The sequence below is a fragment of the Podarcis gaigeae genome (assembly GCF_964106915.1).
Source record: "Podarcis gaigeae genome assembly, contig: HAP1_SCAFFOLD_112, whole genome shotgun sequence".
Classification (NCBI taxonomy): domain Eukaryota; kingdom Metazoa; phylum Chordata; class Lepidosauria; order Squamata; family Lacertidae; genus Podarcis; species Podarcis gaigeae.
In genome coordinates, this window is record NW_028153315.1 from 77,384 (window position 1) to 88,550 (window position 11,167).

General features: G+C 50.8%; 1 protein-coding gene across 1 annotated transcript; it reads left to right on the forward strand.

The window, feature by feature from the left end:
- The first annotated feature begins 1,593 nt into the window (after positions 1-1,593).
- LOC310837180 (zinc finger protein 213-like) lies at positions 1,594-7,281 on the forward strand. The gene is made up of 6 exons (XM_083757331.1): positions 1,594-1,633; positions 3,007-3,497; positions 3,699-3,780; positions 4,057-4,139; positions 6,937-7,063; positions 7,133-7,281. Exons 2-6 carry the CDS (start codon positions 3,096-3,098, stop codon positions 7,264-7,266), a joined length of 828 nt encoding a protein of 275 aa, XP_083613457.1. The 5' UTR covers positions 1,594-1,633; positions 3,007-3,095; the 3' UTR covers positions 7,267-7,281.
- The last annotated feature ends 3,886 nt before the right edge of the window (positions 7,282-11,167 follow it).

Genomic DNA, 11,167 nt, shown 5'->3' on the forward strand with positions numbered 1-11,167 from the left:
CCCCCAAAAGGGACCGAGGGAGATGCTCAGAGCCCAGCCAAGAGCCAAAGGCCCCCCAAAACGGGACCGAGGGAGATGCTCAGAGGCCAGCCAAGAGCCAAAGACCCTCCCCCCAAAAGGGACCGAGGGAGATGCTCAGAGCCCAGCCAAGAGCCAAAGACCCTCCCCCCAAAAGGGACCGAGGGAGATGCTCAGAGCCCAGCCAAGAGCCAAAGACCCTCCCCCCAAAAGGGACCGAGGGAGATGCTCAGAGCCCAGCCAAGAGCCAAAGGGCCCCCAAAAAGGGACCGAGGGAGATGCTCAGAGCCCAGCCAAGAGCCAAAGGCCCCCCAAAAAGGGACCGAGGGAGATGCTCAGAGCCCAGCCAGGAGCCAAAGCCCCCCCCCCCCAGGGACAGAGGGAGATGCTCAGAGCCCAGCCAAGAGCCAAAGACCCTCCCCCCAAAAGGGACCGAGGGAGATGCTCAGAGCCCAGCCAAGAGCCAAAGACCCTCCCCCCAAAAGGGACCGAGGGAGATGCTCAGAGCCCAGCCAAGAGCCAAAGGGCCCCCAAAAAGGGACCGAGGGAGATGCTCAGAGGCCAGCCAAGAGCCAAAGACCCCCTAAAAAAGGGACCGAGGGAGATGCTAAGAGCCCAGCCAAGAGCCAAAGGCCCCCCAAAAAGGGACCGAGGGAGATGCTCAGAGGCCAGCCAAGAGCCAAAGACCCTCCCCCCAAAAGGGACCGAGGGAGATGCTCAGAGCCCAGCCAAGAGCCAAAGACCCTCCCCCCAAAAGGGACCGAGGGAGATGCTCAGAGCCCAGCCAAGAGCCAAAGGGCCCCCAAAAAGGGACCGAGGGAGATGCTCAGAGGCCAGCCAAGAGCCAAAGACCCCCTAAAAAAGGGACCGAGGGAGATGCTAAGAGCCCAGCCAAGAGCCAAAGGCCCCCCAAAAAGGGACCGAGGGAGATGCTAAGAGCCCAGCCAAGAGCCAAAGGCCCCCCAAAAAGGGACCGAGGGAGATGCTCAGAGCCCAGCCAAGAGCCAAAGGCCCCCCAAAAAGGGACCGAGGGAGATGCTCAGAGGCCAGCCAAGAGCCAAAGACCCCCTAAAAAAGGGACCTAGGGAGATGCTCAGAGCCCAGCCAAGAGCCAAAGGCCCCCCAAAAGGGACCGAGGGAGATGCTCAGAGCCCAGCCAGGAGCCAAAGGCCCCCCCAAAATGGACCGAGGGAGATGCTCAGAGCCCAGCCAAGAGCCAAAGGCCCCCCAAAAAGGGACCGAGGGAGATGCTCAGAGCCCAGCCAAGAGCCAAAGGCCCCCCAAAAGGGACCGAGGGAGATGCTCAGAGCCCAGCCAGGAGCCAAAGGCCCCCCCCAAAAGGATCCCTTGCCATAGGCGGATCCAGGGGGAAGCTGCCCCCTTACAGCCATTAAAATAATAAAGAGCTGAGGTTCTGAAAGGCGAGAGAGGGCTGAGCGGGGGGGGGGGGGGAATGGCCTTGCAAGGGTTAAAGGGAAGTGAGCTGCCATCCTAGAGAGGCCAGGAAGCAAGGGGGGGCCAGGTCCTCCAGAGCCAAGGCCCCTCCCTCCCCAGTCCTTTCCTGCTCGGGTGTCTCTCCTGCAAGGGTTGCCTCGCTCTCCCCTCCCGGGATCTGGTGAGTCTCCCCTCTCTCTCTCTGGGATCTGGTGGGGGTCCCAGGGCTGCAGCAGGGGAGGGGGCCTGGGGAGCCTGATCTGTTTCTGCAGGGGGGTGGACCCCAAGTCAGGGAGGAGAAGGTCAGGGGTGCAAAGACGACCCCCCCATATGCTCCTGCTACCCACAGGAGGAGGGAGCCCCGGGGCTGAGAGCCAGAGCTTTTTGCCAGACTCCCCAGGAGGAAGGTCAGGGAAGGAGAGAGCGCGTGCCAGGAAGGGGGGGGGGACCCCAAGTCAGGGAGGAGAGGGTCCTGCCAGGGAGGGGCCAGGTCTGCCACGCTCTCCTTCCTGCAGATCAGAGGATCCCAAACTCATTTGGCCTTCCGCCTCCCCTTTCAGAAAAACAATAACTCTCCCCCGAAGTCTCCTTCTTTAAACAAAGGAGTCCCTGGGACTTTAACTCTCTGTGACGTCTCTCAGCATCACTGCACAACAGAGGGAAAAGGTGCAAATGGTTTTCCAAAGCTGGGCGAGGAGGTGGACTAGCACCCCCCCCAAAAAAAAAGGTGGGAAAGAGAGGCCAGGAATAAGGAGAGGGATCCCAGCCCAGAGTCTGGCTGCTGCATTGGGGACCAGTTTCCCCGTGTCTCCCAGGGCAGCTCCCCACGGAGGCCACTGCAGCCATCCCCTCGCACCCAGAGCAGGGCATCCCAGGACCACATCCTCTCTCTCCCAAAGGGATTGGTGCTGGAAATGGGCGCTGCTACTCCCTGAGCCTCCAGGGACCTGGGCATCAATGGCTGTGTGTGTGTTAAGCAATCTAAGAGAATAATAATGTCCAGATACATTCCTGGCCCTCAGAGCAAAGAAAAAGGGACCCCACCCCAGGAGTCTGTCTGGAGAGCGGCAGAGAGACCAAGTGCAGGAAAAGGAGACAGAAGCAGGGGAGTGGGGGGGTGAGGGTGGGGGTGAGGAGCAACTCCTGAGGACCCCCAGGCGAGGACCCCCACTAGAGCCAGGCATCCATTTTCCACAAGATACAAATTATTCCCTTGTCAGTCAGTTCTGACTTCTTGCATTTACTCAAAGGCAGGAGCAACTAGACTGATTCACCTCAGAGAAATCCCTACAGTTGCCTCCCCATTTTGCATCGCAATCTTCCTTCTAGGAGGGCTAGAGTCTGCTTCCTCCTCCTCCTCTCCTTCTTCTTCTTCTTCCTCTTCTCCTCTCCTCCTCCTCCTCCTCCTCCTCCGTCTTCTTCTTCAGAAGATACCTCATGGTTTGGTACAGTCCCGCCCTGGTTCCTAGGAAGACTCATCCATGCTAGCTCAGGGAACATTTCTCTTCTTCGGACCTAAAAATTCTGTAACTAAACAATGTATTTGCTTTGTAGGATTTGCTAGCACCTCATTAGCACAGGCAGAACTTGGCAGAAGACCAAAGGGTTCCATCCGATCTCTCAGAGGCTTCCTGAGAGCACAGATGGATGAGCAAGACTCAGCTGGCCCTGAAGAAGGAAGAGGCCATGCCATCCAAACTGGGAGCAGTGGGGGATTCTGGGAAAACTCTGGGCGGAAGATCCTGGGTGAGGAGGACACCCTCTGCTCAGAGGTGCAGAGCCAGCAGTTGAGGCAGTTCTGCTGCCAGGAGGCCAAGGGACCCCAAGAGGTTTGCAGCCGACTCTACCACCTTGACTGTCAGTGGCTGAAGCCAGAAAGGCACACAAAAGCTGAGATGCTGGACCTGGTGATCTTGGAGCAGTTCCTGGCTGTCCTTCCCCCGGAGATGGAGAGCTGGGTGAGGGAATGCGGAGCGGAGACCAGTTCCCAGGCGGTGGCCCTGGCCGAAGGTTTCCTCCTGAGTCAGGCAGAGGAGAGAAAGCAGGTGAGAGAGACTTTCCTCCGGATACTGCCAAGGGGCTCCAAACAGGACAGAGAACATCCCATAATGCTCTACTGTTGGCCCATTCTTTTCCTGGGAAGGCATCCATGGGATGAGATCTAACACCCTTAAACTTCTGTCTTTGTCATTCTCTTTCTAACATTTCTCGCCATTCTATGTTTTGAATCCTTGTTGCTCTTTCAGAAAAGGGATCATTTTGCAGAAATGGACCTGGATTCCTGTGAGGCAGAGAGGCCTCCGTTGGACACCAGAGAGAGGCCACTGGGTAAGGAGGAAGGTGGCTTTTCTCCATTTGGTCTCGTTCTGTTGGTTTTCCAACTAATCTGTGAGTTCTTTTGGGGGGGGGGGCATAGTTGGGACCAAGAGTCCAAAGGAAGGGAGAAATAGTTTTGCACAACTAACATATGAAATGGCCACAAACGTCCAACTGCACTCAGCAGGTAAGGCTTTCTCAAAGGCCCATCTGTAGTTAGAGATGCCCTGTTTCACCTTGAGAGAAGCAGGCACTCCTGGCATCCTGCTTATCTTTTTTCTCTTGCAGGTGACAGAATGATGCCGGCAAAACCTCCTGGTTCATCTTTTCATGGGGGCAGAAGGGAAGCAGCGGCTGTGGAACCACATCAGGTCAGGGGAAGCTGCCTTGTGGGAACAGAGGCTGAGGGATGGAGCAATGTCATGGACTGGTTGGGGACAGAGGAATGGTGGGAGGAAGCAGCCGGGGAACCAGGAAGGGAAGACGGGTCAGAGCCCAAGGAGTGGAGGTGGAGGAAGGATGAGCGGTCAGAGGGAGAAGAGGGAAAATCCTGGGAAGAGGAGGCATCAGAAGCTGAAGGGATAACAGGGCTTAGTGAGCTGGGAGACTATGTGGCAGAATGCAGTGCAGAATCAGAGGCAGAAGAGGAAGGAGGTGAGTGGGAGAGGAAGCTTGAGAGGCAGAGGTGAGACAGGAGAAGGAGGAGCCACCAGGGGCTTCCTCTCCTTCTGCCAGAAGCCACCCTCCCTGCTTGTCTCTCAGAGCCCAGAGACTTCTGACAATTGAATTGACACTGTTGGATCGCTTGCCAGAAACCCCAGAGAGGAGGGGACTTGGAAAGCTGTGGGGAGTCGGGGGCCTTCACTCTCAGCAATTGATTTCTTGGAGGAAGACCCTGACATGGAATTCTACTCAATATTGATCCAGAGCAGAACTACAATGTATAGTTAGCAGAGTAAAAACCTAAACACATTGCAGGATTCCCCCCAAATAGACCAGAGGCAATTGTATTTCATTCAGCAGAGCTTTACTGCTACTGTGAATGCATAATGTTCCCAAATCCAAAATGTTCAGGATTGGCCCTGTGCATAAGAAATCCAGTTGCAGCATACTTAGCTGAAATTTACCACAACCTAGGACTTGCTGATCAGAAGGTTGGCGGTTTCGAATCCCCACAACAGGGTGAGCTCCCGTTGCTCGGTCCCTGCTCCTGCCAACCTAGCAGTTCGAAAGCACGTCAAAGTGCAAGTAGATAAATAGATACCGCTGTGGTGGGAAGGTAAATGGCATTTCCGGGCGCTGCTCTGGTTTCACCAGAAGCGGCTTAGTCATGCTGGCCACATGACCCGGAAGCTGTATGCCGGCTCCTTCGGCCAATAAAGCGAGATGAGCGTTGCAACGCCAGAGTCGGCCACAACTGGACCTAATGGTCAGAGGTCCCTTTACCTTTAGGGAATTCTGCTGGCCCAAAATTAAGGAGGATACCACAGAATACGCGAGGGGGTGCGAAGTCTGTCAGACAGCCAAAGGGCAAAGGGCAGCCCCAGCTGGGCTGCTACAACCGTTACCCACCCCAAGTAAACCGTGGGAAGTGGTATCCATGGATTTTTTCACCAACTTGCCAGTGTCACAGGAAAAACCCCCTGGTTATTTGGGTGGTGGTAGAGGTGCTGACAAAGATGGCACATTTTGTACCTTGCTCTAAGATACCTTCCAGAAAGGAGACAGCAGGGTTGTTCGTGGATCATGTGTTTAAGTTGCACGGTATGCCATCAAGGCTAATCACAGATTGTGGAAGTCAGTTTACTTCGCATTTCTGGAGGAAGTTGATGCAGTTGTTAGGGGTGGAGGTTAGCCTGACTTCAGCTAGGAATCCACAGAGAAACCGAGAGTCAGAAAGGACCAATGCCACCCTGCAGCAATACTTGAGGTGCTGTACATGCTACCATCAAGATGATTGGGTAGAGAAGCTGAGCCTGGCCGAGTTTGCACACAACAATGCGGTCCACGCATCCGCGGGCATGGCCCCCTTTGTGGCGAACTATGGTGTGCATCCCAGGGCCTTTCTTGGTAGGGAAGAGGTGCTGTCAGTACCAGCAGCTGAGGAGTCTGTGGAGTAAATGGAGTACTTGCATGAGATATTGAAAGACAGCCTGGAAGCATCAAAGGCAGGTTACAAAAGGATCTCGGACGCACAAAGGCGGGAGGGAGAGAAAATCCAGGTAGGAGACCAGGTGTGGTTGTCCTCAAAGGGGTTGCTGTTCAAAGGGAGGCGCATGAAGCTAGAGCCTCGGAGGCTGGGGCTGTTTAAGGGGGTGCAGGAGATTAATCTGGTGTCCTTTAGGCTCCAGTTCTTTGCTGTCCCTCTTTATTCCAGCACACAGGTACCAGGGGGAGAGGAAGGAACCTCCACCCCCCTTAAGCTGGTAGAAGGGGAGCAGGAGTACAAGGGTGGATTCTTCCATCTGGGAAACTGGGATGCTTGCGTAGGCAGAATGATTAGAAAAACACCAACTGGAGTACCACCTATTTACAAAACATGACTGCTCCAGTCACCAGTCTAGCTGCCGCATTCTGGATTAGTTGTAGTTTCCGGGTCACCTTCAAAGGTAGTCCCAGGTAGAGCGCATGGCAGTAGTCCAAGCAGGAGATAACTAGAGCATGCATCACTCTGGCAAGACAGTCCGCGGGCAGGGAGGGTCTCATCCTGCATACCAGATGGAGCTGGTAGACAGCACCCCTGGACACAGAATTGACCTACGCCTCCATGGACAGCTGTGAGTCCGAAATGACTCCCAGGCTGTACAGCTGGTCCTTCAGGGGCACAGTTGCCCCATTCAGGACCAGGGAGTCCAAAACACCCGCCTGCTTCCTGTCCCCCCAAAACAGTACTTCTGTCTTGTCAGGATTCAACCTCAATCTGTTAGCCACCATCCATCCACCAACCAACCGCCTCCAGGCACTCACACAGGACCTTCACCGCCTTCACTGGTTCTGATTTGAAAGAGAGGTAGAGCTGGGTATCATCTGCATATTGATCAACACCCAGCCCAAACCCCCTGATGATCTCTCCCAGCGGCTGTATTAACAGAAAGGAAAGAACAGAGCATTGTGTAGCAGATCATATTGATCCTGTCTCAGAGGAGGACATTTCCCTTTTTCTTTTAGGGTCCAGTGTGCTTTGAAGATGTTGCTGTTTGTTTCACGGAAGAGGAGTGGGTGTTGCTGGATCCTGACCAGAGAGCTCTGCATAAGGACGTCATGGAGGAGAATCGTGGGATCGTGGCCTCTCTTGGTAAGTCTCCCTGTGGGATCGTCCTATCTGCCTGGAAATTCAAAAAATACCTCTATGTGATTTCCACAGAGCTCAACAGCGCCCCCTACAACACCTGGGAACCTAACGCCCCCACAATAAACCTTGAACAGCAAATTCCAGTTTTTTCTGAGAACCATCTTCCTCCAGTTCTGCCTTTTTATACCACAATTCGGCTGGTCTGAACTGGCCAGACATCTTAAATGTCACCTTCAGAGTTGTTCGGAAAGATAAGTAGCTTCTGTCAGGTTTTCTGTTTTTGTTTTTTTTTGTTTTTTAAAAATGATATTTATTACTTTTAAAGCTCACAAAAAAAGAAAAAGAAAGAAGAAACAAAAGAAACAATACAATATAGACAATACAAAACACAACCTTAACATCTAAACACCATAAACTATACAAAACAAAACAAAAACAATTTAACACACATCATACCTTTACCATAATCTATCTTTCATTCCCTTGTTTCATTGACCTCCTCTCACCTCCCTCCTTGTATTCCACTTCTATATGTTATCTCAGCAAATCCTTTATCTTAAAATATTTTTAATCTTATTCCCCATTAAATCTAATATACCTATTCACACTTAACCTCTTAAAATATTTCCACTAAGGCCAAAAAAAATTCCATTCCAAGATTTTTCTATCCCTCATTAAATTTTACAAAATTTCCCTATATAGACTTTAAATTTTCCAATCTTCTTCACCGTCTCCTCTTCCTGGTCTCGGCCTCTGCCAGTCCTTTCCGTCGATTCCATCTAGTCCATCAACCTGGAGATCTTATGTCCGAGGCTCTTAACTCTTCTCCACGTCCCTTCTGCCAATCTTCTTCATATTCTTTAATTCTAGAGAACAGATCTCGAGGAAGCTCCGACCCAACAGCCCTTTTGTTCCATCTCGACAGGTCAGCCAGATTTCCATGGTTAAAACTAGAATCCATAAAATATTTCAAATCTTGTTTCACGGTTCCTCCAAATCCAAAGGCCCCCAAAGCTCCAATCCCCTCCCGACCCAAGTCCATATTCCAAATGTCAATTGACCCCTGCATAAGGGGATCTCTCCAACCTTCCCCCGCCAGGCCAGGCTCCAATCCTCAAAATCTGACCTCTTCCAGTTTCAGCCACAGAGGGCCCCGACCTGTAACCCTCAACCTGCCTCAGTGAGGTTAAGGCTCCCCCTTGTATTACTTTAAGTTCGACAACAGCAACTTTCTCCTTCTCCTTTTCAACGATTTGCCCTGTTGAAATAGATTCCTGTGCCAGATCCTGAGTTATTTCTGTGTTGGTATTCACTTTTAGTACCGAAATGTCAATTTTGTAGCCATAGCATCTATCTTCTTGTGAAGCTGTTTCAGCAAATGATCTATCCTGCAAAATGCAGACACTATTATCTCATCTGCCGACATTTTAGTCCAAGGTCAGTCTCTAGTTCTCACAATTCTTATCGTACAGCTGGATTCCTCAGCTCGACTCTTGTAACAGATTCAGCTCAACTCTTGTAACAGTTTCAAAGACTCCCTCTAGGGGGGAGCAATCTCCACTTGTATCAATCCTTTCTGACACAATTCCAAAAGTAATATAGTTTCAGTTTCCAGTTACTTTTTCAATTGCTTTTTCTTCCTTTTAAAACGCAGAAGCAGATAGTGAAAGCAATATATTTTTCTTACTAACTGACTGTTTTTCGCTGTCAATGAACTCTTCCAAACGTCAGTCTGTTGGCAGCATGTTCCCAGGAGTTCAGAGCAGTGATAATTTAGTTTTTATCACTCTCTCCTGCAGGATGCACAGTCCGCAATTTCCCCCCTCTTCCCCTGCTTCCAAGGGGGGGTTAATGGTTTCAATTGATGGAAATTTAATCCTTTACATGAGGCTTTCCAAGACCTTAGCTTGCAACCTCTTTGCTTCAGTCTATTTACAAAAAGGGAAGGCGGACTTCCTGTTTTGAACCTTCCCTGCTCGTTGCCAAATTAAGGTATTTAAAAATCCAATTTTCTGTTCTACTCATGGGTTGTTGTTTAAAGTCCAATTGTCCACAGGAAAAAAGTCAGTGCTCTCCGACAATAGCAATCGACTTTGAATCGACTGCTTCTTTCTCTCCGTGAAAGAAGCAGTCGATTCAAAGCACCGCACCACTCACCCCACGTCGCTCCGGATCCCCAAAACAGGGTTTCCCCGCGAGTAGGGGAGACGCGAATGGTGCCAGCCAAATCCCAAGTTCACAAGCTTCTTCCGCCTGTGATTTCTATGGGTCTCCGCCTTCACCGTGGCGGTCAGACCCTACTTTTCACGGAGCAAGTTCCTCCCGATCGGAGGAGCTCTGCCATTGCCAGAGGTGCCAACCCCGGAAGTCCAGGTTTTCTGTTTTTGTTTTTGCTGCTGTCAGTCTTGGGTTGACCAGAGAGACGCCTCACATTGGCGATGGAGGGGATGCCATGACCAGGCCAAACAAAATCCTTCCCAGAGAAGAGCCAGGCTTATTGAATCTCAGGTAGTAGTAGCAGTGATAATAATAGTAGTAATTTTTATTTATCCCCTGCCCATCTGGCTGGGTTGCCCCAGCCACTCTGGGTGGCTTCCAACACATACATACACATGAAACATTAATAATAACCATCTGGTCCCATATAAAAAATACATTAACTTTAAATGAACAGCTAGTGGCTAAAATCGTGGAAACTTTTTAAAAAGTGTGTTTCCAAGGTTTGATGGCTCATAGCACCACTTTTTTTGGAGTGATACCATAGGAAAGATAATTTGATGAAGAATGCAATGCAATAACTTTTATGAAGGAGTATTTATTAGAACAGCAGTCATAAAAAAGAAATGTGAAACACATAGAAAAAGGGAGACATACAGAAATTCTCACCATGTCATTTAATACTGACTTTGGTAACCTTTAGCTTTAATTCCGGCCTTGCAACGTCTTCCCATAGAGTGAAGCAAGTTTTTTAGTTCTGCAGCTGTAATAATGTGAAACCAAGATGGAATTATTAATAATAATAATAATAAAATTTTATTTATACCCTGGCCTCCGCAGCCAAGACCAGGCTCAGGGTGGCTAACAACCAGTAATAAAAACAAGTTGATTATAAAACAATTTAAAAGATTAAGATACAACATTAAAACATTAGGATGCAGCCTCTTCACAGGAGGAGAAAGGAAAAAGAAAGAGGGGGAGGGAATCAAACTGATTCTAAGCCAAAGGCCAGGTGGAACAACTCCGTCTTACAGGCCCTGCGGAAAGAAATCAGATCCTGCAGGGCCCTGGTCTCATAAGACAGAGCGTTCCACCAGGCCGGAGCCAGTGTTGAGAGGGTCCTAGGCCGTGAAGGGCTTGAAAGGTCAAAAGCAGCACCTTACGTCTGACCCTGCACTCCACCGGGAGCCAGTGCAGCTGGAAAAGCACTGGGTGAATATGCTCCCATGGCAGGGACCCCGTGAGGAGCCTCGTTGCAGCATTCTGTACCCGCTGGAGTTTTTGGGACAGATTCAAGGGCAGCCCCGTGTAGAGCGAATTACAGTAGTCAAGCCTGGAGGTGACCGTCGCATGGATCACTGTGGCCAGGTCGGGGCGGGAGAGGTAAGGGACCACCTGCTTGATGCGGCGAAGGTGGGAAAATGTCGCCTAGGCCTGTTGTTGTAACCTGCGCCTCCATGGAAAGGGAGGCGTCAGGGATTACACCCAAACTCTTAACGGAAGGCAATGGCAAGAGAAGGGAGTTGGTCCCTCATCCCCTCATTTAGCTTGGGCTATTCCCAGGCCATTCCAGCAGTGGAATATGATTTCACATTCAGGCTCAAGTATTTGATTTATGTATTTGGGGGCATTGACGTTCCCATTAATGACACAAATTCTGCCCACACCTTTTGCTATCATACAACCCCAGATCATCACACTGACTGGGTGTTTCACGGTCGGTGTAATGCAAGTAGGATGTAAATCATCTCCGATTCTCCTCCTCGCGTATTTCATGCCCTCACTACCAAGCAAGGAGATTGGGGTCTCATCGCTCCAAATAACACTGTCCCATTGTTCCGCTGTACAGTTACCATGGGTTGTAGCCCAGTTTAATCTTTTCCACCTTGG